We start from the raw sequence: 24,810 nt of genomic DNA on the forward strand, positions 1-24,810 counted from the left end.
TTTGTCTTTGTCACTGACATTAGATCATCTGTAGTAATGCACCTAAACCGATACAGTCTCCACACAAGCATATATAAGTCAGACTCTTTGCACTGTTGAGCAAAAACAGCATGTTGGGGCTTGATTTGGATCTAAGGTATTTGGGCAGGGCAATAAGGAACACTGCCTCTATGAGACAGCCCATCTGTTACCAAACAGTAACACATTACCACGTTACTAATACAAACCAACCCTTCAAACGCATTGTAACAATAAAAGTCTTGATGCTTCATGCTCTTGTTAGGTTGGTTTTAGACTAGGACACAATACGCATATGGATCTGCACTAACTGGAGTAAAACCCATACTGAGCTTGAGGGAGCAGAGAAATGACGGAAAGTGAGCAAGAATTTTGCACATCACTAATTTCTCATTATCCGAGATCAAGTGTCGAGTTTTCAGGTTAGTGGAATGATGTCTCACACACTGATTCAGTTATTTTCCTCCCACACTTTTAGCTGAGAACATCTTTGTTCAACTGAAGATCAATAGCAATTCAGTCAGCATTTATAATGACATTTCCACTGCTCCAATCTATAGCTGCAGTCTAAGTTATTTACAATAAATAGGCTTTTGTGATGAATTATTTTGCTTTCATTTTTATTCCCCGCTCCCCACAACCACCGTCAACAGTCTTTCTTTCTCTTGGTTCAAAGGGAGAAACAGCAGGGGGTGCCAAATATCAGAGGGCAGCTCTTTGATGAATCTAGCTTTTTGATCAGGTGGTGCCCTATACTGCTGGGAAACATTCAGCATTTGTGCAGAGCTGATGTTAAATTTAGACATTAACAAAGAGCTCCTAGAGTAGCTCAGAGCTAGCAGCAGATATCCATTCACAAAAGGTGCTAGTCCTGAAATCTCACGTGTGAATGGAGAACACAGTGATTCAAAAATATCATTCAAATTAACTTATTAAAACACTGTCTTGACTCCTTTAGGGGCATCATACATAGTCTTGAATTACACTGTACTTTCAATTCCAAGACACTGACTTATTGACTTCTTTTTTTATATAAGATCTCATGGAAATTAAAAAACTAGCAACCTATTAAAAGGACTGTTAATTTCTCCTGCTATGATGGAACTGCATAGCACAAACATTCTCATATTATCAAAGGGGGTGTAGAAAATGTATTCATTGCAAAATTCATCATGGTACATGCTGTCTGGTATATTGATACTGTAAATAATTCAGCAAACAGAAACGCTCTCAAACTGTAAACATACTGGGCTTTACTGAAATATTAATAAGGTTAACGTAATGCTTTCTTATCTTGGAGCCTGGAAGTCAACAGAGTTCAAAGGATAAAAAAAGAGTTAGGATCCTTAGAAAGCAGCCTGGACATGGTAAAGAGGATTAGGTAGGCTGTTCCTTTTGGATTATATAATGACAAATCATAAATTCTCGCATCAGCTGATGTGTGAAGTGGACCAGACTCATCTGAAGACATAGTCTTGATTGGATTATAATGTATACAGCTTCAAACTACTGACAACAGGGAGGAAGGTGGGAAGTAAGGGAGACTACAGGACTGTTCAATTACCTTGTGCTCATAAACAGCTTTGCTATCGACTTGTTGTATAATAATACAGGTGTTTCTGTTCCTGCTTACACCGCCTCCCTCCACTAAGTTCTTAAGCCGCGCGCATTCCCGACGCGGACAGCGCATATGAGGAACGTTATGAGTCCTTAAAGCTGCAGCAACTTTCAAGCACAGTATTCATCCAGGTAAGGAAGGGGGTGGAAGGTAAAGGAGGGTGGGGTCCTTGTTCCGTAGAATCCAATAGTTCCGCGCTATTGGCTGACAGCAGGTGTTTGTGGAGGGTGAGTGGGGGGGCGGGGGGACTCTACCTGTACCTGTGGGAAGGAGTGCCATTCGTCATCGTCCGACTCCAAATCAGGTTCAGCTTTCCCTTCTTCTAACAGCCCGGAGAGATAGAAGTCGGCCAAGACAGCCGGGAAGTGAACGAGCGACTGCAGCAGGACTCCGAGCATGGAGCCTATAACTTCGTGGAGCGAGGAAAGAGTCACCGAGTGGCTCCAAGGTGAGCAGCATAATTACAAGTTCCTTTCACCCCCTCCCTAACGACTTTATCCCCTCACGAGGACACTATCTTAGACGAGGACATTATCTTAGTCAAAAATAGAAACAGCACGTAAATCCAATTGGAAGTGAAAGGTGGAGGTGGAATGAGGAAGTGGCCTTAAGGGAGAGAGAAGCCGCAACTACGTGTTTCTGATCGGTGTCAATAACAGCTGTAGTTCACATATCCGAACCGGTATTTATGGCCGTCTGTTTCACTTTCAGGATATGTTAGGGACGCTGGACAGATTGCTTTGTGACTCCTTTCCCCTAAACGGACAGATGAGATTTTTACGGCTGAATCCAACATGGGCTATTATGGTGTTATTCATGTTCCTGGAAAGAAACAAACATGTACTGATATAAACTTTTAGATACTTTTTGCACAAATTATACACTTTAAACTTCTTTTAAGCTCATTTTCATATCTAATACTGTATCCCCCCCCCAAAAGTGTATCTGATATTTAGCACAAAATAGTATTTATTACATAAGCTAAATTATTTATAATAATTAAAAAAATATTGTAATCGTTAATGTAAAACCATTTTCCACAGCTGATGGCTAAAGTACATTTTGTTGCCACTTCTTTCCCTCATAATTTTTTTTTTTTATTACAATAGTATACTGACACAGCAGGTTTCATGATTTTGCTGATGTAAATAAATAATGTGAATGAAACCCACAGTAACCCAAAATTAGACTGTTTTTATTCCGAATATTTTGGGTTTGAAGTATTTTTGTGAGTCAGAGCTTATACAGTGAAGAAATGTTATATTTATATTGTAATAGTTTGCAAATAAAGAAAAACAAATTCTCACATTTCACAGTAGCAGCTTTACTTTTAAAAACCTAATTGCTCATCATAACGCAGAGCAGAAGTCCTTCTTCATGTCTGTACATGCATATGATATTCTGTCTGTGAGGGGTTATTCTATGCTTGTGCCCTGTGTGTGGTTAAAGCTTTTATGTTTGTGTTTTTGTGTCTCTCTGTGCTTAGGTCTGGATGCTCCTCTGGATCAGTACCCAGTCTTGCAGTGGCATTTATCAGGCATGGAACTGCACCAGTTGAATTCCCAGTGCCTGGAAAAGTTGGGAGTCCATAAAATTGGACACCAGGAGCTCATTTTGGAGGCTGTGGAGAAGCTTTGCTCTTTGGTGAGTAAGGATGCACAATCGTGTGTGTTTGTTTACAACGCATGTCCAAGGCTTTTTAGTTGAGCCTGCTGTGGAAGTAATGTGGGAACAGAATATTATTTGACACTGCAGCACAGAGATCTATATTTTTTCCATTACTGTTTGCACAGCAGCTTTTGGGTAGTCTTTTAAAAATCCAGCCATAATACACATTATCATTACTCTTATTGCCATACGAGTCCTGACTTAATACAATACTCAGAGCTTTTAGCAGCACACAGCAAGTTTGAGTTCTTTCCACTATGCTCTAATTCAAGCATATCATAGTAAAAAACAAAACAAAAAAATACCCCAAACAACCACCATCAGATAAATAGTCATGGCTCAGCTGCAACCAAAGCATATTTAGATTACAAACTTCTGCCCTTAATGCTCTCTATGCACATTTCTGGGAATGTTTTCAATCAAATACGAAAACACTTCCCCTCTCCTTTTGATTCTCAGATCCAGGTTTTTCTGTTGCATAATTATACTCACTGTCTATCCAATTTTGAGAGGAGATTTTAGGGGCTTGAATAGTGGAGTTGGCATGTGGGGGCGTTGGTGTATTTCCAGACTGGCCTTTGTTTCAGTGTTTGGACTGATTGAGCAGGACAGTATCAGGCAAAGTTCCAGCTCTGGTGGCGTAACAGCTTGTAAGCATCAGGCTAAGACTGCTTATACTGCTGGTTGTTAAGTTTAGGAGTTGAGTTGTTGAAATAACTATGATGCAGATTGAATAATGTTAAGACTCTGATCCAAAGTCTGCATGAATGAGTTGGTAAACTATTCCTGCAGTGAAAGCTTTTACCTTGAATGGAGTGTGCATGTGGGCGCATATGTCTGTCATTCTTCCTCTCTGTCCTCACCAACACTGTGCTCATTCATACAGAAACACCCATCAGATGCACACATGGAGCAAACTAAATTCATTTAAGTACACAGCTACATAATTAATAGATACAGCATTGAAAAGGCCATAAAAGATTCATGGCCACTTGTTGATAAGCTTATTGTTCCAGCTGGATGATCGAAACCACCAAAGCCTGACCAGTCTGAAGTGCTTGACCAATGATGAGTGGGTCAGGACAAAAAAGAAATAGAAAAAAATCTGCTTCTTCATTGTTTTCAAGGGTCATATCCCATGCTGCTGGGCAGAAAATTCCAATGACAAACAGCAGGCATATAGTACTATACTGTGAGATTTTCAACTTGTAGCAGAATTGATTTGTGTTAATTATTCTTTCGGATAAATGAGCCCAAAAATAACATTATATATATATTTTGATTATCAAATCTCTTAGCTGATGAAGAAGAGTGTTCATTCTCAAAACAACATGTCCCTTTTCTCATGTGTAAGGTTTAGGTTGATGTATTAAAAGAAATGCAATATTCAGCTTCAATTCAGCTTTAGTATGATAATATAATATTTACTATTTGTTTTAATATGTAAAGAAGATTCAATCTGCTTTCATCATTGTAAGATGTATATCCAAACATGCTCTGGGTCATCCTTCTTGCCCTTTTACATCACAGTGGTCCACAAGGGACAAACCATACAATAAATCTAGTGTGACTTTTTATTGGAGCCACTGCAGCTAGTTTCTACATGCTACATATGGGAGGGTAATGTGAAGGTTTGTTCAGGTAATAATTTGGTTGAAACCTTCAATGTGTGGTCCTGGATGTTACCACATCCTTCTTATTGGACCTTCACAGAGGGAATGTCCTACTGTTTGGGTTTGTATATATTATTCAGTGCATTATATGACATTGTGTGAATGTAAAATATCTGCATAGTTTAAAGAAATTATCTCTGAAACGGAAATCATAAGATGCAACATATCCTGTGATAGTTTTATGTGTGTGTTTGTGTGTGTGCTTTTTTAGATTACCATACTTGAAGAGGCAGCTTAAACAGACCTAAGTAAAAATAAAATAAAGGCTGTATAAATCAAATCCTCACAGTCAGTAAGGATTATTTTCTATTTGTAATCTACAGTTTTGCCTAAAAGGGGATTTTTTTTTAAAATCTGTCCCTATCAGCAGCAAATGCCAATAAAACTCTGTATGTTACATTTGGGAAGTCTTTTTGTTATGTTTGCAATATCATGATGGAGATTGTTGTTTTTTATGGTTTAGCCTTCATTCAAACCTAAATTTGGGAGGCAATAGTAACTTTACTGACATCAAATCAGTGATAAAGGCCCTTCTGATAGGCTAATTGTAAAGTAATGGCAGAAAGTGTGATGAACAATTTACCAGTTAAGTGTGTGTTTGGGTGTGTGTTCTCTCTAGACTTATGGCATAGGAGGAGAGAACCTACAAGGTCTGACAGAGAAGTTGCGAGCTCTTGCCCACACCTTGCAAATGGGCATCCAGAACTGTTGGCGCCTCAACAGTTATGATGGACGCACCACCACCAAGCTGCCAGCTAGCATTCTGCAGATTGTAGTTGAACTCATCACATCAGTCAAAGGCCTTTTCTTTCTGCTCAACAGGTTAGTACAAAGGAAGTTATACACACAGTGCTTGGAATCCTGTTTCATTTTGCAGATGTCATAGTAGTAACTACACCAGCTGCATCATCATTGAAAGGCTTTTTTATGCTTTGATTGTCCAAGATCTCTATTTAGTCTTTGTTGACTTGAGTTACCTTGCGGTGAAATCCTATTTGTAGTATAATCTGTGTCTTTCCAGATATCAGTTTTCGCAACTCAGTGGATACACTGCAACCAAGAACATATTCAGTTACTGCAAAGAACTAGGAGACATTGTGCACAAGGTAGGTTTGTTCATTTCAATTAAGTGCATTAAAGATCGGTTGTTGTCTTGTTGTGTGACTCCTATTTATCTTATTGTAATCTGTTGTAAGTTTTTCATCTCTGCAATATGTAGATTAGGAAACCCATGTTGTGTGTGAGTTCAACACATTTAACAAAATGCTAAAAACAGGAGGTGTTTAACCTCAAGAGGAACCACACATGAGTAAACCATGTTTTTAGTTGTGATGTCAGGCACACTAACTTTCCAAAGCAGAACTACAACCTGTTGCGTGTGTGTGCCTATATCTTTGCTAACCAGCCACTAAAATTGAACAAGAAAAACAGAAGCACGTAAGAACTCCCTGTTCCTCAACTAAGCTCGAGCAATGCATTTTTTTATCTGTACATTCCTAGCATATTTGGAGGCAGTTGTATCTTGACAAGGCTTTGGTTGTTATGACTGCCAACATATCTGGATGGGTTTTATTTGTGTTTATCCACTCTTAGTTCTGTGTTTGTAAGAGGTGGGAGGAAGGAAGAATATTTATAACAGGATGCATGTAAAGTAGGTGAAAAGTGTTCACAGGTACTGTAGTAGAGAGGACAGGCCTGGATATGTTGTGCTGACTGGGGGAGGATGGGGGAGAGGGAAGGGCACAGTGGGAAACAAAGAGGAAGGCAGAGAAAGAGGGAGGAGACTTAGAGAAGGATTGCACTGCCACTATTAAATGACTTTTGGCTCTGGGAGGGTGGGGGGGTGAACACTGCACAGAGAGCTACAGGCAGAGAGAAGCTATTAACGCTAAAGCACTGGGAACATTAGAGACAAATAAACTCACTGGAGTTTAAAAGGGAAAAAGAAAACAACGTTAAAAGAAATACAGTAAGCTATATAGAGACGCTGTGTAGAAGAGTTTATATATAGCCAGCTCTGGACTTCTGCCCAGCACAAACAGGTAGGATTCTCGCCTCTTTGATTGGATAATTCTCCACAAGGTCATCCTTCTTTTGCTTTTTTGGGACTTTGAATTCTTAGAATGACTGCAGCCACTTGAATTAAACAAGTATATATTCTGTCTTGATAAGCTTAAGATCATTCCATAATTCTATAAAAGGACATGTTCTTAAGGGATTTAAAAAACAGCTACTGGTCATATGAGGGCAACATGAAGTGAACCCATCATTTTGCAAAAGCCTATAGGAATTTAACCTGAAAAACAAGAGTTGTGGTTTGTGTGTTAGTGCACATAAACAGGGACTTTATTCTAATAGACCTGAGGAACAGAGACTAAGAAAGGAAGTGTGGATTTGAGTGTTTTAGCTCGTTTACAGATATGATGTTTTGGCTTCTACACAGTGAATCAGTGACAGCTCTGCTGACTGTTTTTTCATTCATTGTTGGCAGAGGGCTGAATGAGTGATTAATTAAAATCGCACGCTTAGTCACTCAATGCTGTTAGTGATGTGCTATTGTTCAAACTGTTCCTGTTTTTAAACTTTGTGCATGCAGGTGTTTAAAAACTGTTGTCCTTAAATTTAACCCACTGATTGGGTTTCTCCATTTTCAACGTGAACAAAGACTAATGTAGAAAAAAAAAACAAATATTACTAAATCCATTCATTGAAATGGTGTAAATGGATGTTATATTTTCATATGAATGCAACCTCAACATTGCATGTTTTGAAAGGTGTAATTGTTACTTTAAAAATTCTCGGCATGAGCTTAAAGGTCAATTTTGAGCAGCTGAGCTGCTGTCACACCTTTCTCACAAGAGAAATGAAAAAAGATCCTCATGCAGAGGAGTTCAGGCCACATATGTAGCTGTCATCATAGCAATATCCCCTTGTAGGATGAATGATCCAGCTGAGTCGCTTTACACAAGCTTATGTCTTTCCCTATACAACACATTTCAGTATGGCTGCTTAAACCTCACTCATGGCTAATTGAGGCTAGTATCATCGCCCCCGCATGACATGTGCAGTCAGGAGGCCACGACTTAATCATGACGTCTTTTCTAGAAGCTGCACCACATCCTTTACACAAAAGAAAGGATCCTTATTTCCAGTCTGTCTGTGAGTGTTTAAGCATTTATGTGTTTTTCTCTCCCACCCTGAGGGCAGTCAGGGTCAGTAGTCAGCTGGTGTTGTTGGGATCCCACACTAAAGTTGTCAAGTTGAGTTTCACAGTAGCACAGGCTCAGTTTGCTTTGAAGCAGCCAGGCAGCAGCAGGCAAAGTCCAAGAGAGTGAGGGCAGAGACAGGGACTGAGAGAAAAAGGCTTCGCGACCTGTGAACTTGATTTGACTGCACTGAACTGAGAAGCAGTATGTAAAGGTATGTGAGTTTAATTCTGACTAATGAAAAAAGTAAAGGACAGTCACTGAATCTAACATTTCATTGCTGGTTTGACATAAGAACCTAAAGCTGAAAAGATTTTAATACCTAATATGTATTTTAAGAGCTACAGACTTCTGAGACTATTATATAACACCTTCTTTGTTTCAAATGTGTAGTTTTTGATATATATGCTTTTGTTTGATTGCAAATAAGTTAGAGTAAACAACAAAACAGAAAAAAACTGCTGTTTACAAGCTGTTGTAATGATCAGCATGTTTTAGCTACTACTGGATGACTTATTAAATTGCAGAGAGAAGAAAGTCAAAACAGATTCAAATACAGACAGGACAGATTGACAAGAGGTTGAGTAACCTATATCAACCATCAGGTAATAACTTAAATTATTTAAGACAATAAAAAAAGGAGCTCCAGAGGAACGCATGGTTGAGTAGGGTGGTAAATTATGGAAGGGAAGAGGAGAAAGTCATTAGATCAAATGTAGAGCAGCACATGTTAATGTGATCAAGCATAAATATGTCTCCCTGTCTTTTTATAGCAAGTCTGACCTAATGGCAAGAATAAATATCAACCTAAGTATGTCAAAGTATGTAAACATGTGAGCACAGATAGACAGAATAAGAATAGTTCTTGACCAGAAATGATAATATTAGCATATGATATTTTCATGTCTATATATACTGAGTTGCAGATATCAGTAGAAAGAAAAGAGAATGTGTTGTAGTTCTGTTGAAGTGCAACTAAAGTCAAGTTTGTGTTAACATACATGACTGTTACTGGTGATCGTTCTTCTTTCCTGTATTAGTTTCAGCCCTTTTTCTTGTGCACATGTGTCCATATATGGCAGTGCGCAATCTCCTCATCTTCTTTTCAGAATGTTACACCCACATAATAACATGTCTTTTGTTTCCTAGACAACTACTGAAGGAATAGCTTGCAGGCAAAGTTAGCCGCAAAGTTAGCTCATTACCTGATCGGGTTAAACACCATGCAGCACAACACAACACAAAACAGAAGCAGAAGGCAAAAAAATATTTATAGAACTGCACACATGCTAAAGGAATTTATCCTTATCTACAAAGATCAATTTACAGTAATATTCAAGGTGATGTTGGTGTATGTGACAGTGTTTTAGGACATAGCTGCTCAAGCATCATGCTTTGCTCACTAAAATACCAGAACTGTATCAGTGGGAATATGTCAGTTTTGTGGACCTTATTCCACTTTAGCAAATGTAGAACTAAAGGTAGATTAACCGTAGGGGAACTGCATTGGCGTATAGATTTTATGCTTCAAATATGGGCTCTTTTGAAAACTGTATCCCTTCATTGAAATCTTATTGAGGTCAAAATGAGTAGAAAGGGTTGCAAGTGGAGCACCAACATACTGGAGGCTGTTGAGCGTTAAACACTTCTGTACCACACCTCTTCCCTTCTTATGTCAGACCCATTCTTCTTCCTTGTGTCTCTATCACAGACATGACCTTATCCGAGGTCTCGTGTCATTCATAAGCATCAGATATTTCATACTCTTGTGCGTATGCAAATTACGTCTTACAGGTATGAACTAATAGGAGTGAAGTGAGATTTTGTGAAAAAGCTACGATTTCTTTAGTTTTGTTTGTTTGATTTTTACTTCTCTGGACACAAAACTGATTTTTTTTAGAAAGTGGGAATCTTCAAGTTACTTGCACAACCCCGTTTGACAGTTGCATGAGTAAGATGTCTGACTATGGGATACACTCCTCTGCTTATTCCTTAGAAGCATCAAAACGAGTGCTATGAATAATAACAGCTGTACATTTGTGATTAATTGTCATTTGAAACCAAAAAGGGAAAGTGTGCTTTCTGCTTTCCCACTGCCACCTGTTATCCACCTTTAATGAATGTGTTATTTCTGTTTTACCAGGGGTCAAATGAAATGCAAAACGTGTGCTGTTGCAGGTAAACTTGGCTTAAATACAGCAGAAAGCAGAAGAATGCATTGGTATGCAATGAGAGCAGTGTTGCTAAGTGTGCAGGCTTGCGGGAGGTGGCAACAATTTTAAAACCTCAGCTACTATTGTCACTTGCAACATGGATTCGGGATTATAATAACAGTTTCTGTGCTCTGTTTTAAGCCTTGTTACACGGTTACGTGTCTGCTTAAGAACTCATTGAAAACTGCATAGAAAAAAACCCACATTTTCCTATTCAAAGGATCTTGAAACTGAACTGAGATCTTGAGAATCAGAACCAAATAAATCTGGCTGGTATTAGTGGTGGTACATGCTTGTTTATCGCATTAAACTCATCCGAGCAGTTGGCCATGGGTTTTCTACAGTGTGACAGGATTTGTGTTCTGCCCTTAATTAGTTGCATTTATCACTGTTTCATACAAAAGGACTACATTAATTTCGATCTATCTTTGATAGATAATTGCTTTGAAATTTAGTATGGATAGCCATACTTTAACTAGGATGAATTATCAACTTTCTTTAACATTTCACTTTTACCATTGTTAAATCCTATGACAAAGCTTATTGAAACGTCAGTTTTTTCTACAATATGTACTTTGTTCAGTGCTAATTAGCCTTGTATCTACTAACAGAACTAATGTGTAAGTAAACTATTTATGTAGAACCCCACGAGTCTATTAATTCCCTTCACTTAGACTCTTTATATCATCTGTCTCAGGTTTGTGTTACACCAAAGCCTCATATAAGTGGCATAAAATAACCTTTAATCTATGCTCAAGTTCAACTCTGTTTGCACTGAAAATATCTTTTGTTCAGCTGCAAGACAGAAGCTGCAAGTAATGTGAATTACGTCTTTTTCAAGTCAGGTTGTCTTGATTTTCTATTTTTAAATGTTATGCTTTGAGTCAAGTCTGACTAAATAACCAGCTAACTATGCATTAGACATTCTACTACACAGCTAATGCACCATGACAAGATTACTTTTGTGCTTAAGCAAGGATCAAGATCAAAATCTAAACATCTTCATCCATGTTTATACACAACTTTTAATAATTTGTTTTGGTGTAAATCAGTATATCAGTGGTTTTGCTGAGTATCCACACTCACACAAATACCAGGAAGAAATAGCAACAAACATAAAAGCAGCAAACTCAAGCAGAAATGTAGGAAGTGACCAGTAATCATGGCATACCCCTTGTTTTCAGTCTTGTGTCATGGCCTTTAATTAGCTCACTCCAGTCGTGTTCATGTTGATCTGTTGTTACATTTCACAGGGATTATCTTTGCTGTGCAATCCTTTATGTAACTTATCACATTATAGGCACTGCAAATTAGCTTAGAGAAGTAATGCTATGTGCCCTTGGTCAATTAGATTTTTATAAACATCTGTTCTTTCTCTTTAAGGTTCTCATACACCATCTTAATTTAAAGCCTCCTTCTCAGTTCTTCTGCAACCATTTATCACAGTGAAACCTGTAGGAAAATGACCAGTACTGCAATTCATTTATTGTCCATCTCGAATATGTAACTGGAATCAATAATTACTAAATGAGGTCCAGTCAACCAAACACGAGGGTATGGATCATAACTATCGACATCACAACAACCATCCAATGATATGAAGCTATTGGTTAACCTTTCCTCTGTGACCTGTTTACACCTAATCATACGTCCATAAAGGAGCCGATTTAAAAAAATAAATAAATTTTAAAAAAAACTCCCAGAGGACCACAAGTTTGCAGAACATGAAAATTCAATACACTTCTTGGAAAAATGTTTTGTTGACTGATTAAAGTAAGGACAAGGAGTATATGCACTGTAGGATTTATAAAAGTAATGCCTTACAGCATGAGAACCTGACTCCAAAGTTTTAGTGCAGTGAATGTACCATCGCAGTCTGGGACTTCTTGCCATTTTTAATAAGAGAATAGTTCAAGGTGGCAAGTTCGAGTCAGACTGAATATTCATGAACTAAAGCTTGGTCGAAGTTGGACGATGTAGCAAGGTGATGTTCCTGGATAAAGTAAAATAGAAAGATAGTTACAACCCTCTCACACCTCCACTTTTTGTATCTTAACTCTTCTGCTGCAAAATCCATGAAAAACACCAATTAATATCTGGCATGATGCTCCCTTTTGCCCCTGAAGACCTGTGCCCTTTCACTTCCTGACTCACGCTGTGAAGAGGAAATAGGACATGGGTTTTCAGTTTGATCATCCCATTTCTACAAATCAATAGCCTTGGCATAGAGGCGGTAGTGAATTCATTTTATTGCACTACTGTTTATGCCATGTTGTTTTATTCATCCAACAGGACACCACAGTTTATGAAAAGGAAAAGGACATCATCTCTGTTGTGAGTTTGCATGTTATTTGCTTGTGTCTGTTTTCAGATTTTACGTGAATGAAATATTTTTGGTTTTGTGTCACTCGTGTTCTAAAGCAAACAAGTAAGTCAGGTTGTATTTAATCTTGCAGTGTCGTCAGCTGGTGGCGGTGTGTGATGAGATCCTGAAGTCCAGCCCTCAAGCACTTCTCACACATACAGCTCAGCTGGAGAGTGTCGACCTGGTGCCCACGTCACCTGGTGATCAGCTGGTAAAGCTTTTTTTTTCTCATTGTGTTGTTTATGAATATTCAGAGTTATCATGTTTAATGGCTATGAAGTCCTTTCTCTTCTACTACATGACTGCATCTTAAGTTAATGAAACAGCATCTCTCTAGCAGCACTAATCACAAATAAAGAAAAGACTTAGGAGAGACTATAATTTATCAAGCCAGGTCTGTTTCTTCATTTCTCTCGTTTTTCTGTTGTTTCCAGTGTTTATTTCCCTGCCTTCGTCTCTGCCCAGGGGTGTTCTTCCATTCTGCACTTCTTTCATCCAACTCAAGGTTCTCTATGAACCCACTTCTGTTCCTGTCTCTGAAACCCTTTCTTATGTTTAGTCGGTCACAAACAGAGTACTTTTATTCCTGCTTCTCCTCTTCTTGCCATCCAGTCAGCACATTCGGTTCTATAATTATAGTTCTCATCTTTGCTTGTTATCTCCATAATCTAGATTCTTTCTACTGTTAATTTCTAAAGAGCCATTTTCTTCTTAACATTTTCCCAGTATTCTTCCCTTTTGTCTGCTCAGTCCATTAAGTAAAAATATCTAATGTTAGATAGCAGTTCCATTTCTTTATTTGATTTCTCCTGCCAGTCAGCTCTTCTGTGATCTTCTCTTAGGAAATATGCACATTTTTATGTAACAATACATTTCCTCTTATACAAATTATATATATGTTGTTTTTGTGTGTCCATAAATCCATAACTATGTGTGGCTGGCTATGTGTGAGGGGAGTGAGGATGTTTTTTCACAATTTATTTTACAAATAAGCAAAACTAAATAGGCTTACCCTAATTAATTAAAGCCTGTCACCATTAATAAAGTTTGCCTCCTTATAGACTGCAAGTAATGGAGATGAGGAGTGGGAAGAATTATGATTATGTTGGTAACAAGGCTTTGACATAAAATGATATAAAAGTGAAATACATTTTTTGGGTTACATGCATTTTAAAGTTATCTCTTGAAGCTGCAGAGACTTTTTACAATGGTAACACTTTACCTTAACTCTATATTTATCATTTCAAAGGACTGTGTATATGTTTAACAAATGGCTTATGATACATGATAAGTGATCTGTCTCTAGGTTTTGGACTATTTTTTTTTATTTAAGCATTTTTATTAACTGTTACATCTTTTCTTAGGAATCCAGCTTCCATTGTTATTCATTATTATATTTTTAATATACTAACCTCCACATTCAGCTAATATCAGCTGGCAACTGCTGTGTGTTTAAACTACCAAAATATATATTGATTTATTGGTCGTCTGTAAAAGAATGACATTGATTAGACAGTTGCCTTGCAGAGGCACAGGGTGAGCTTTGTGTAAGATTCCTGTACATCATGTCATTTTAAGTGCTGAAAGAAAACAAATTCAATCCATTTATGCTTTTGTAATCATGCAATGTGTGTTAATTAAGTGATTTAAACTTTCTTGAGTGTAATTTAGTGGCTCTCTACATGTTACATGATAGCCTGGGAAAGTTTTTTGGTTATTTCTTGGAACAGACGAATTCTGACTCATTAATGTGCAAAGTTGTTATTTTGCAGGGCAGTGTTCCCAGCTGAAGCATTTTTATCATTCAAAAACGCATACAACATCTTTCTGTTTTCCTTTTTCATAGGGGATCGAGATAACATCCACCAGCTCCAGTAACCACTACGTGACTGGAGCTGCTGCTGAGGTCAGACACTCAAATTGGCTTTCCTTTTCTGTTGTTGACTCAGCCCACTAACCAAGCTAACTATCGCTGCCGTATCAGCGCACTTAACCTGTCCTCTGTGGAACAGAATGACTCAGCTTGTTCCCTATGAGCTACAGATCAAGGGGTTAACAGCAGCTCCAGTTTGTCTTTTCACAAGAGCTCCATACAAAAAGCTGTGGGCTGCACCCAAAAGAGACATCGAAGTTTTTAATTATTTGAACTCCGTTCATGTAAACAGTGACCTGGCATGACATCTCAGGAAAATCTGCTGCACAGCAGTGAATCACCTTAGTGGAGTGATTATGTAAACTTTCTATTAAATCTCATATGTAACAAACTGTGACTTTGTGGTTCTGGTCTGTCTTGCATTTTCTCCAACAGATAACAGTTTTACACTTATTTTCACTCCTCCTGACAGACGCCTGTGTTCTGCCAAACACAAACATCCCAGATACCTGCCAAACCCGCTTATCTTATAGGAATTGGAAGTTTCCATTTATGAAAAGCAAAAATCCAGATTATTAATTTGTTTTTCTATTTTTTTAAGCAAGCTTTCTACTGCTTGTATGCAACTAAAATCTCCATTAAGTTGCAGCAGAATCAGTATACAGCTGTATCTTTCTTCCACTCTGCAAAGCTGAAGTATGAAATTTTAATTTCTATTAATTTATTATGGAAGCACAAGATCTCTAGACAGAAATCCTCTTGGATTTGTTTATGTGTGGCACATTATTTGTAGTTGTTGACTTGTCTTTGCTTCACTGCTTAAAAGCTAAAACCAATCTTAGTCGATGTGTTGCAAGTACGCATTACTGTGTATTTGTAAATGAAGCTGTGTTTTGAATGCTGTAGGCTGCATGAAAAAAAGCAGCATATAATACATATATACCATATGTTTTATGAAGATCTGTGGTCGTGCATTTCTTACTCATAAAGAATACCTCTTGGAGGTGATAGTTAAACTCTACAGGGGTGGCTAGTCATGCTTATATGCTTCAAAACACATTTTTATGTGGAAAAACTTCTCTGGGAAAATAAAAAGACCACTTTAGTAATGGGGCTGGTAAAATATACAAGCGATGACTGAAAAGGCAGAGGAGTGTATGGCTTATAAATTGAGCACAAGAGTAGTTCTCCTATGGGACACAAGGATGAAGATGTTATTTTTCCATGATGTCAACAGCAGAATACTCTAAATTCCCCTGCTGCTGCAGCAACATTACTGTGGCTGACTAATAAGAAATATGATCAGCATCCATTAGAGAAACCTTCCTTTACAGAGAAAAAAACGATGAACACAATCATGATATGACACTACAAATCCTTATTTTATTTTGTAGTTATTTTACTGTCTGACGTTGTCATACCACATCATTTAATTAGTATGTTTCACCTTTTTATTGGTTGATTTGTCAAATGATCAGTGTGGTGGTGGATCAGCTACTTAATTCACCTGGCTGTCTAGAAAAATACATTTTCTTCAAGTTGTCTCAGAAGGATTACAAAAAGCAAACTAATCATCCAGCATCTAGGTACTGGATGGAAATAGGTCTGTTCTGTTGGTTGTAAATGCTATATTCTTACAACATGCTATGTAGCTGGATAGAGGATATTTCTCTCATCACATGCCCCTGCATTGTGTAATTATGGTTGTTATATTCTATATTTGTAGAGGTTTTGTTTGATTGGAGGTTTTATTTTGATTGTATGTCTCTTTTTGCAGCCTTCCACTGATGCTTACTTGCAGATCTTGGCTGGTGATGAAGTCATCCAAGTCAATGACCAGATAGTGGTGAGTGATGCAGTGTGCAAGGGACCATTGCATTGAATTGTATATGTATATACTTACATCAGTCTATTATCCTGATGTCAGTATTTTTCCTGCAAAGCCTTTCATGCTGAAATTTTACTGCAACAGGTGGGCTGGAGCAGAGCTAACCTGATAAAGAAGCTTAAAGAGAATCCAAACGGAGTAACTTTGGTCTTGAAGAAGATCCCTGGATCACTGCGACACAAAGACTCTGCCCACCTCTCCTCCACTCAGGTCAGGGATCGTTAAAGTCCTCTTCTGTGCACGTTATCACTCTAGAAATTTGATCAGCCGTCTTCAAATGATTATATTCTTTGTAAAACTTTATCATTTGTAAAAACACATTTTGATGCCCATTATCCTCATGTTTTGCAGAAAAAAGTAACTATTACTGTGGCTGTAACTTAATCCAGAACTTGAATATTATCTTGGATTTAAATTAATGCCATGGTTAATTATTTTTATTTGTTGAGAAGTGTCTGCATAGCTGTAATACAGCAGTATTTAAAATTACTTTATCAGGCCTGGAATAAAAAAAAAAAAAAAAAAAAAAGAAATCTGTTTTTCTCTTTGCAGTTTTGCTCATACTTTTTAGGATATTTGTGGTAATTTACAACTAGAGATGAAAGTCCACCATCAAATCACACGCACACTCTGTGCATTTCACACCCCCTTGTGACCATTACCATATTAATCTCAGATCTAGCTGGCGGCGTGCGGTGAGAGAACACTTCAGATGATGTGAATCAGCTGTGTGTGTCAGCTTCATATTGCCCTCAGAGGATGCCCTGATTTTTACTTTCACAGACTTGGTGTGTGTTTGTGTGACTGTGTTGCTGTCTTATCTGCTCAGCCGCAGAGTGTGCAGATGGAAACCCGAGGAGAGGGCTGCCATCACAGTCCACATGACATCCGCTTTCTAACCCCTGTGCTAAACCATTAATACACAAACATGCACACAAAAGCACATACGCAGAAAAACATTCATGAGCATACTCACATGCTTGGGTTTGTCTGATTTGTTCTTAGAAGGAGGAAGAGGAGAGAGAAGAAAAATCAGAGGAGGAAGAGAAGGAGGAAGAGAATCCAAGGCACTCCATATTTGAGAGGGTTGCAGCATCTGTCAGGTCCCTGTCTTTCAGGTAAGAGTATTTATTAGCTTTTCCTTTTATAATAAGAACTAATCATTTTAAGAAGTGCCCACATTACTTTACCCCAAAAAGATAAGAAAAGTTATTTGTGAAACTCATTATTGAAGAAGACTAAAACTAAAGTTCCTCTGGTTAAGTTTATGCTTCAGATTATTTGTGGGTGTAGGTTTTTTTTGGACCATTTTACATATGGTTAAGATATTTTTTAGACTACAGGAAAAAGCCCAAATCATTCTACTGAAAATAAAATAAACAGAATACTAATAAAGCAACTCATCTTGTGTAAATCCATGTAAATCTATGATCCCAGACACATTCTGTTCTCATGAAAATCAAGTTTCGTAATTTTAATATCTAATAAAGGGAACAATTAAGTGAATTGATCTATAGGAACTTGGGAGTCTGTCAATAATCGTATTTGTGTCGACATGCAAACAGAACAACTTGGATAAATTTGGTTTGTTAAAGAATCAAGAAATTACTCAGTCAACCTGAACCCCCTACAAACTCTCATGACCTTTTCAATGGGCTCCAACCTGAAAGGTTTACACTAAGGGCAAGTTAGAAATGTCAGGAATTCCACTGAGCACGCCCACAGCTGACTGGAAATGAGAAAAAATGAATAGATGAGGAAACAGACTAATAGCTGAGGGAGTCTGATGATAGATAAAGAAAAAAGAAGGAGAAGGGAGGAAAAAGAGTGATGAGTGGATAACAGGTGCTGATGAAGAGCAGGCAGGGGAGTGGGAAGAGTGGGCGGTGTTGGCACATTATGGTTGTAAATACTGCTGTCCCATTCTGATACACTACAGATCCTTTTTTTTAAGGTCAGGAAAGTCTTTGTAATGCTGGCTGATGAAGTCATATTTAATGTCTTTAGAAAACACAACTGTAGTTTTTTAAAGATTTATGTCATTTTTGTAAGATGGTGATGTGGTTGTAGGCAGGGACCTCTTTCATCAAAGATTATTTTCATTTTCCTGTCAGTTGTAAGGATTTTGACCACAAATCTCAGCTACAGCCACAGATACAAGTTTCTCTGATTGATTTTTGTTTGTTATTTTTTTTGCAACAGGCAAGCAATTCAAGGGCCAGAGACACAGCAGCCTATGGGGCAGGAAGAGTCTGAGTTGGCTTCTGACAAGGAGCTGGAGGGGAGACTGACTCTAACTGCAGACCAAAACCTACAGAAGAGGCTGTCACCTCTGTCAGCCTCAGGTAAGGAGCTTTTCTTTGAAGTCCCCAGCATGTTGAGGCTGTTTTTAAAAGCAATTTCGCAGTTCTGAAAGCAAAATGGAATACAATTGGCTTTTCAGAGACAGACAGGCTTTGTTCAAGAGGAGCACCTACTTAGCCTGCCAACATCAGAAAAATGCATAAACGAAAATTTCTGTTCATGGGGTTGCTATTAAAAAACACCTCATAAAGTGATATTATTTCACAAACAAAAAGAGCAATGAAACATTGCATTGGGTAATGCAGAAGACTAATCTGTTCCCTAGTCCTCAACATATTAAAATGTCTGAAATGCTTTATATTATATTATGAAGAGGGGTATTTTCCAAGAGATAACAGTAAAACCCAATAATTTTATATGTCAGACTACAACTGAAATAGGTCTGTAATCACTGCAGGTTGTAGTTGACACAAGTGGGTGTATTGTAATTATACTCTTATATTTGTTTGATGACTCCTTTAATAAAAAATGTTTCCCTTATTTACAATGACAATTTTTAGGATGATAAACACTGGATTTTTTTTAACCCAAATAAAGTGATGATTGTATAATTGAGTCATTAATAAAGGTCACTGACAAACTGCTTTGTTAATAAAGTGAAACTTTTCATTTAAATGTCACAGTTAGTTCTAAAATTGCCATCAATTCAAGTTCATTTTTATTTAAATTGTGCCGAACATTGAATCTTTTATTCAGTTCAGTTTCGCATCCTGAGCATGCACGGGGTGACAGTGGAGAGTAAACCTCCAGCAGAACCAGGGTCAGGAAGGGCATTTTGTCCGGCTCAGCTGTTTGTAGGTGGAGAGAACAGGAAAGATGGGTCAACAAGCACCATAATACCAGGGCAGGGATACTTACTGATAAAGAAAAGACGAGACAAGTTGGTGACAACAGTTATATCACACATTTAAACATGAAGAGAAGAGAGAATAGAGCAGAGAGCTCAGTGAATCATGAGATTTACCTCAGCTGCCTGGACCTGCTGCAGCAGAAGTACAGGGATGCTAACCTAAGCTAACCCTAACTTTATGCTCTATCAAAAAGAAAAAAAATTTATGTAAACCAAGCCTATTTAGCAGACACTGTTCAACTGCAGTTCACAGCCACAGATTTATTTAAGCTCTTCACCTCATTGTTTGCTTTTCAGCTGAACTTGAAAATTCAAAAGGTTTGAGGCTATCCCCAAGCTTCATGAGAGACCGGTCACCTTCATCCAGAAGTCCCTCACCTCACAGAAGCTGTAAGGAAAGAGCGAGTGTCAGTTCCTGCCCTGAAATGGTGGGACAAACGGTGAGCGGAAAAGAAGAGCTCAGTCAGATTTTGTTGGATTAAATAAAACTTCATTTGAAGGTCTGATTGACCTCTGTCTGGTTATCTTCACAGTCAAATAAAGAAACTAAGAAAAGCTCTACGAAAGGTAAGATTTTTTTTAGATCTTGATATAGATGTTTTGACCATCTTGTGCTACATAAAAACCCCTGAATAGACTAATGTCAGCAGAATGCTTCCTAGAACAATGACAATAAGTTAAGGTCTAAAAAAAAAAAGACAAAAACAATGACTGGGCCAAGTCAACACAGGTGATTAAATTTAGGTTTCTTTATTTTATAGAGCTTGACCAGAAAGCATTTTGGTATACGCTGTAGTGTTATGGTAATAAGGTTAAGAGTCACAACTAAACCAGCTGAGTTTACTCTTTTTTTTTTTTAATTCCTATTTTCGTGTCTTTCTAGGAATGACGACTTCTCTAAGCCGGCGCCGTGTGTCCTGTCGTGAGTTGTCTCATCCTGATTGTGATGGCTGGCTCTATAAGAAAAGAAAGGAGAGCAGTGTCTTCATCACACAGAAGTGGCAGCGCTTCTGGTTTGTCCTCAAAGGGCCTTGTCTTTACTGGTACAAAAGCCAACAGGTGGGCACAAATTAATATTATGTTCCCATTATTTGACTGTATTGAGTTTAATTTCTCCTTTTATAATTTTCCTAATCTGAATAGTCTCATTAAACAGTTTAAATATTTTACTTTCAGTTGTATGTACTTTAATCTGGGTGTGCAATCTTCTTGTCTTGTGTTTTGTATGTGTTTTTTTTTTTTCCTCAGGATGAAAAAGCTGAGGGTCTGCTCAACATATGTACCTACAGCATAGAGAGTGCTGGACAGCACAAGAGAAAATTGTAAGAATGATGTACCCTCAGTTTTGCTTTGAAACATGAACTTTATTGTCCCTTTGCACAGAGAAGGGATCTGTTTGCCTTTATGCATTATAAAGTGTACCTAATGAAGGACATCTGCAAAATCCAAGCTGTTTTGCTGTTCTCAGAGTTAAATGAAAACCTACTATCTATTATAAGAATGAAGTGTAATCACAGATGGAATGGAGGTGAACATTTTCTTGGGTTCGTGTGTCTGCATGAAATGTGTTTAAAAATCTCTGTGACCTACATTCTAACCCTGTTCTCTATTTCTACCAGTGTTTTCCAAATGTGCCACAAGAAATTTCAGAACTTCATCTTTTCAGCCGATACCGTCAGCGACATGAGCAAGTAAGCTGGAAGCTAGGAATCCATTCTAACATTAATTATGTTTAATGATGCATTCATGTCTCTACATATGTGTTTGCATTGGTTTTTATGCCCCAGTTGCCATATAATGCTGTCATTCATTCATTTTTTTGTAAATTCTGAGTATATTTGAGGTGCTAAATCATACTGTAATGGGCATTGATTTGCACTGCCCCCTGCAGTTTAGTTTTATGCATCCTGTTTTAAAGCTCTAGGTCTTAAAATCTAAACATATATATATATATATATACATTCCAATCTTGCTAAATTGATCACAGTGATACCTAGATGTTTTTTTTTCTCTCCAGATGGATTAACTCCCTGATTCCAGCCATACAGAAGCACAATAAGTTTCTTAAATATCCACATACTGAAGAGGGTGAGGAAACACTTGTTGTATACTCACTAACATGTACTTAGAAAACAGATTATTTCATCCAAATTATTTTGTTCCTGTAGCTTTGTGCACATATTTTCTACCATTTAAGCCTTAATGCATGCTGAGGTTGGGGTGTCAACACCAGTGGGAACAAAATAAATTATAGTCCTCTGTTTTTGAAAATTGTAGTCACATAATTATGTTTATGATAATTTCACTACAAGAGTTGACTGTTAATACAGAGTGGGACATAGCTGTTGCTATGGTTACCTTGTAGTCAGCTAAGAAACAATGACACTCTTTGGGTTATGTCATTAACCCAACACTTGTTTATGTTTAACAGAGTGTTACAGTGAAACTGAATCTGAAAGCGAATCATCTCCTCCTCACCGGAGAAACAAGGTCAGTGCAGTTAAACACTCACATATTCATTGACATCTAATATACTATATGTGTTTTTCATATTACCATTGATGTTGTTTTGTTTTTCCTTCTGTTTTTCAGAAGATACAGTCCAACACTCTGCCTCGACCCCAGGGAAAGAAGAACAAGGTGCCATCATTAAGTTCGACGACAGAGGGCAGCAAAGGAACAAGTATGGATCATGTGACTGTTTCTCAACTCATGTCTTACTTTCTCTGCTCTTTTTTTATACATTGATAAATATGATTAATATCTTTAATCAGTGCAGACTCATTCTGATAGATGTTTCAATAATATGTGAGGGGCAATGTGCTGTACTGTTTACCCTCTGGATAGTCTTCTTTGCTGACTGCCAACAAAAACTTGGTTAATAACAAGCTGATAGAGAGTAATGTTGTCATCAAATCCCCACTTCCCTGTTTCTGTTCAGCTCCAATCCTGTGCCTTCATCTTTATTTGCTCTCACTTTGCTCTACTTGTTTCTCTGTTCTCATGGGAAGGCGCACCGGTAGATGAGATGGGAGAGATGTTAAACAACTTAAAGGAAGGAGGAGTTTCCCTAATAGGCAATGAGAAGCCGCACACACATGACCACTTCAGGAGATCCTTCATTCGACGCAACAAGAATCCCATCATCAATGAGAAGGCGCACGCACTTCGGGCTCTGCAAAGTACCCTGAAGGTGAGGGGGAGAAAGTCCCCACAGTTTGTTTGGCCGAGTCTAACACATGCCTGAGGTTACCATTCCCTGTCGTAGCACAAAGCATGTGATTAACGATTGATTCAGGTGAACTAAATTCAGGCAACATTTCTAACTTGAGCGATTAATAGACTGTGGGGGTGATATAATCAAATTCTGCTTTCTAAGATACTGTTAAGATACAAAATATTGTTTTACTTACTGTATTTCAGGAAGTATTGTGGAAGTAATTTTAATGCATATGGTAATTGATCATATTTACTCATATAATAATCACAAGTGTAATCATTCTTTTATTCATATAATACATTTATTCATTTATTTATATTACCCTCAATTACATTTCATAATGTGTATTTTCCTTATATAGAACATTGAAGTTATTATTCTCCTGTTGGGTTCTTGTGTGAGGTCAGACTGACCACTTTTCTTCCATACTCGTGATATGGGGAAAAGTTGAGACTGATGGGCAGCTGCTAGATACAAACAGTTGTTTAAAAAATAGCAGCCTGTTTGGGCGAGACAATAAGAGAGCGGGCGCCTTCTAGTCTCCCTTTTCCTTTTATCAGTTTAGAGACTGGCCTTCAACTAGGATCAGGTTTAATAAAACTGATTCCTAAAATGCAGCAAGGCAGAGTCCTCTTGTCGGCTTCTGGGGTCAGCAAGATAGCTCTCGAACTATAGCTCAGACTCTTGGTAATTTCTTCTACAACAGTATACTTTTAGAAATGTTTGCTTATAAAATTGTTAAACTTATATTAGTTCTTTTCAAATCAAATATATTTTTTTACAAAAGATAGTTTTTTTCTTTTACAAATTGATTCACTTCTGAGCTGAGCTGCATGGTTAGTTGAAGTTGCTTTACTTTGTTTGTCTTTCCAGGCTAAAGAAGCAGAGCTGCAGCAGATCAACAAGATCCTGGATGACTCTGACCTGACAGCTTCAAAGTACCGTCAGTGGAAGGAGAACAACGAAGAACTAGCTCAGGAAATCGAAAGACTGGCTACTCTCAAATCCTCTGAAGCAGGAGGGAATGTTGCGCCGGTGCAGGACACGCCTGAAGTGGAGGTTGCCTTGGAAACTGTCACTAAGGAAACAGCTGCGGCAGAGATAGAAGACAAACTAAGTCTGAGCGATGGTGAGCAGCTAGTTGATGCAGAGCCGTCTGATGTTCTCCTGGAGGTCCCACAGGACTCTCATGGTGCAGAGAAGAGCCCAGTCTTTGAAGTGTCAATAGGTTCGCTGCAAGATTCCATAAACAAACAGCTGAATGAAATGGCAGAAAGTGGAAAAGGTGCTGAGCATTACTTCTTCATTTAGACTAACACTGGAGCAGAGACATGGATGAACATTTGTCATCAAATGGTCTTAAAAGGACCCATTTCACCATGTTTTCTGCTGACATTAACCTGAAATCATCAGTGAAAACTGACAGTCAGAGCTGTTCTCAGATATATCTGAGAATGGCATTGGTAAAGACTTTTCTCTGCTTCTCTATGAAACAAAATTAGACATTTGACAAGTTTACATCAGTAAAACATAATTTACCAAGTGTCTTAGTTCAGCATGTATTTGTGAAATTCTGAGCTTGTTCTTAGAATTGAAATATCAAATAGGACTTGGAATTCAGTAAGAATTCCTAATGTAAGTCATGCCATATTTGTAAATATAGTTTTATCATACATACTGTTTATATTTGTTTAATGATTTTGCCTTAATAAAGGTACATGTGAACGATCTTGCACAGAATGTTCTCTTCAAATATGCTGCTATTGCTCCTTCTGGTCAAAGCCATGCTCTTTTTCAGCTTTTTTTGCCTTGAGGACTTTGTACTTCTCTGCATATTTTCCACTTATCCAAATA

General features: G+C 37.9%; 1 protein-coding gene across 2 annotated transcripts; it reads left to right on the top strand.

Annotated features, from left to right (window-relative positions):
* The first annotated feature begins 229 nt into the window (after positions 1–229).
* cnksr1 (connector enhancer of kinase suppressor of Ras 1) lies at positions 230–24,684 on the top strand. Of its 2 annotated transcripts, none has more exons than XM_041972141.1 (23): positions 230–440; positions 1,632–1,767; positions 1,966–2,084; positions 3,123–3,280; positions 5,597–5,799; positions 5,999–6,083; positions 12,689–12,730; positions 12,853–12,972; positions 14,608–14,667; positions 16,412–16,480; positions 16,607–16,732; positions 17,528–17,640; positions 18,725–18,867; positions 20,034–20,176; positions 20,270–20,303; positions 20,620–20,795; positions 20,985–21,058; positions 21,356–21,427; positions 21,754–21,824; positions 22,168–22,226; positions 22,329–22,419; positions 22,748–22,929; positions 23,830–24,684. In XM_041972141.1, exons 3-23 carry the CDS (start codon positions 2,033–2,035, stop codon positions 24,265–24,267), a joined length of 2,511 nt encoding a protein of 836 aa, XP_041828075.1. In that variant the 5' UTR covers positions 230–440; positions 1,632–1,767; positions 1,966–2,032; the 3' UTR covers positions 24,268–24,684. The 2 variants fall into 2 exon arrangements, with proteins under 2 accessions (XP_041828075.1, XP_041828076.1); XM_041972142.1 differs by having other exon boundaries at positions 17,531–17,640.
* Positions 24,685–24,810: the final 126 nt, after the last annotated feature.

The sequence above is a fragment of the Melanotaenia boesemani genome, chromosome 20, assembly GCF_017639745.1.
Source record: "Melanotaenia boesemani isolate fMelBoe1 chromosome 20, fMelBoe1.pri, whole genome shotgun sequence".
Lineage (NCBI taxonomy): Eukaryota > Metazoa > Chordata > Actinopteri > Atheriniformes > Melanotaeniidae > Melanotaenia > Melanotaenia boesemani.

Bases quoted from the DNA above. Each gene is read 5' to 3' on its own strand.
- cnksr1 (XM_041972141.1), top strand. From the start codon at position 2,033: ATGGAGCCTATAACTTCGTGGAGCGAGGAAAGAGTCACCGAGTGGCTC. The intron at 6,084-12,688 runs GTAGGTTTGTTC...TTCATCCAACAG, and splicing joins TAGGAGACATTGTGCACAAG to GACACCACAGTTTATGAAAA. The intron at 21,825-22,167 runs GTGAGGAAACAC...TATGTTTAACAG, and splicing joins ATATCCACATACTGAAGAGG to AGTGTTACAGTGAAACTGAA.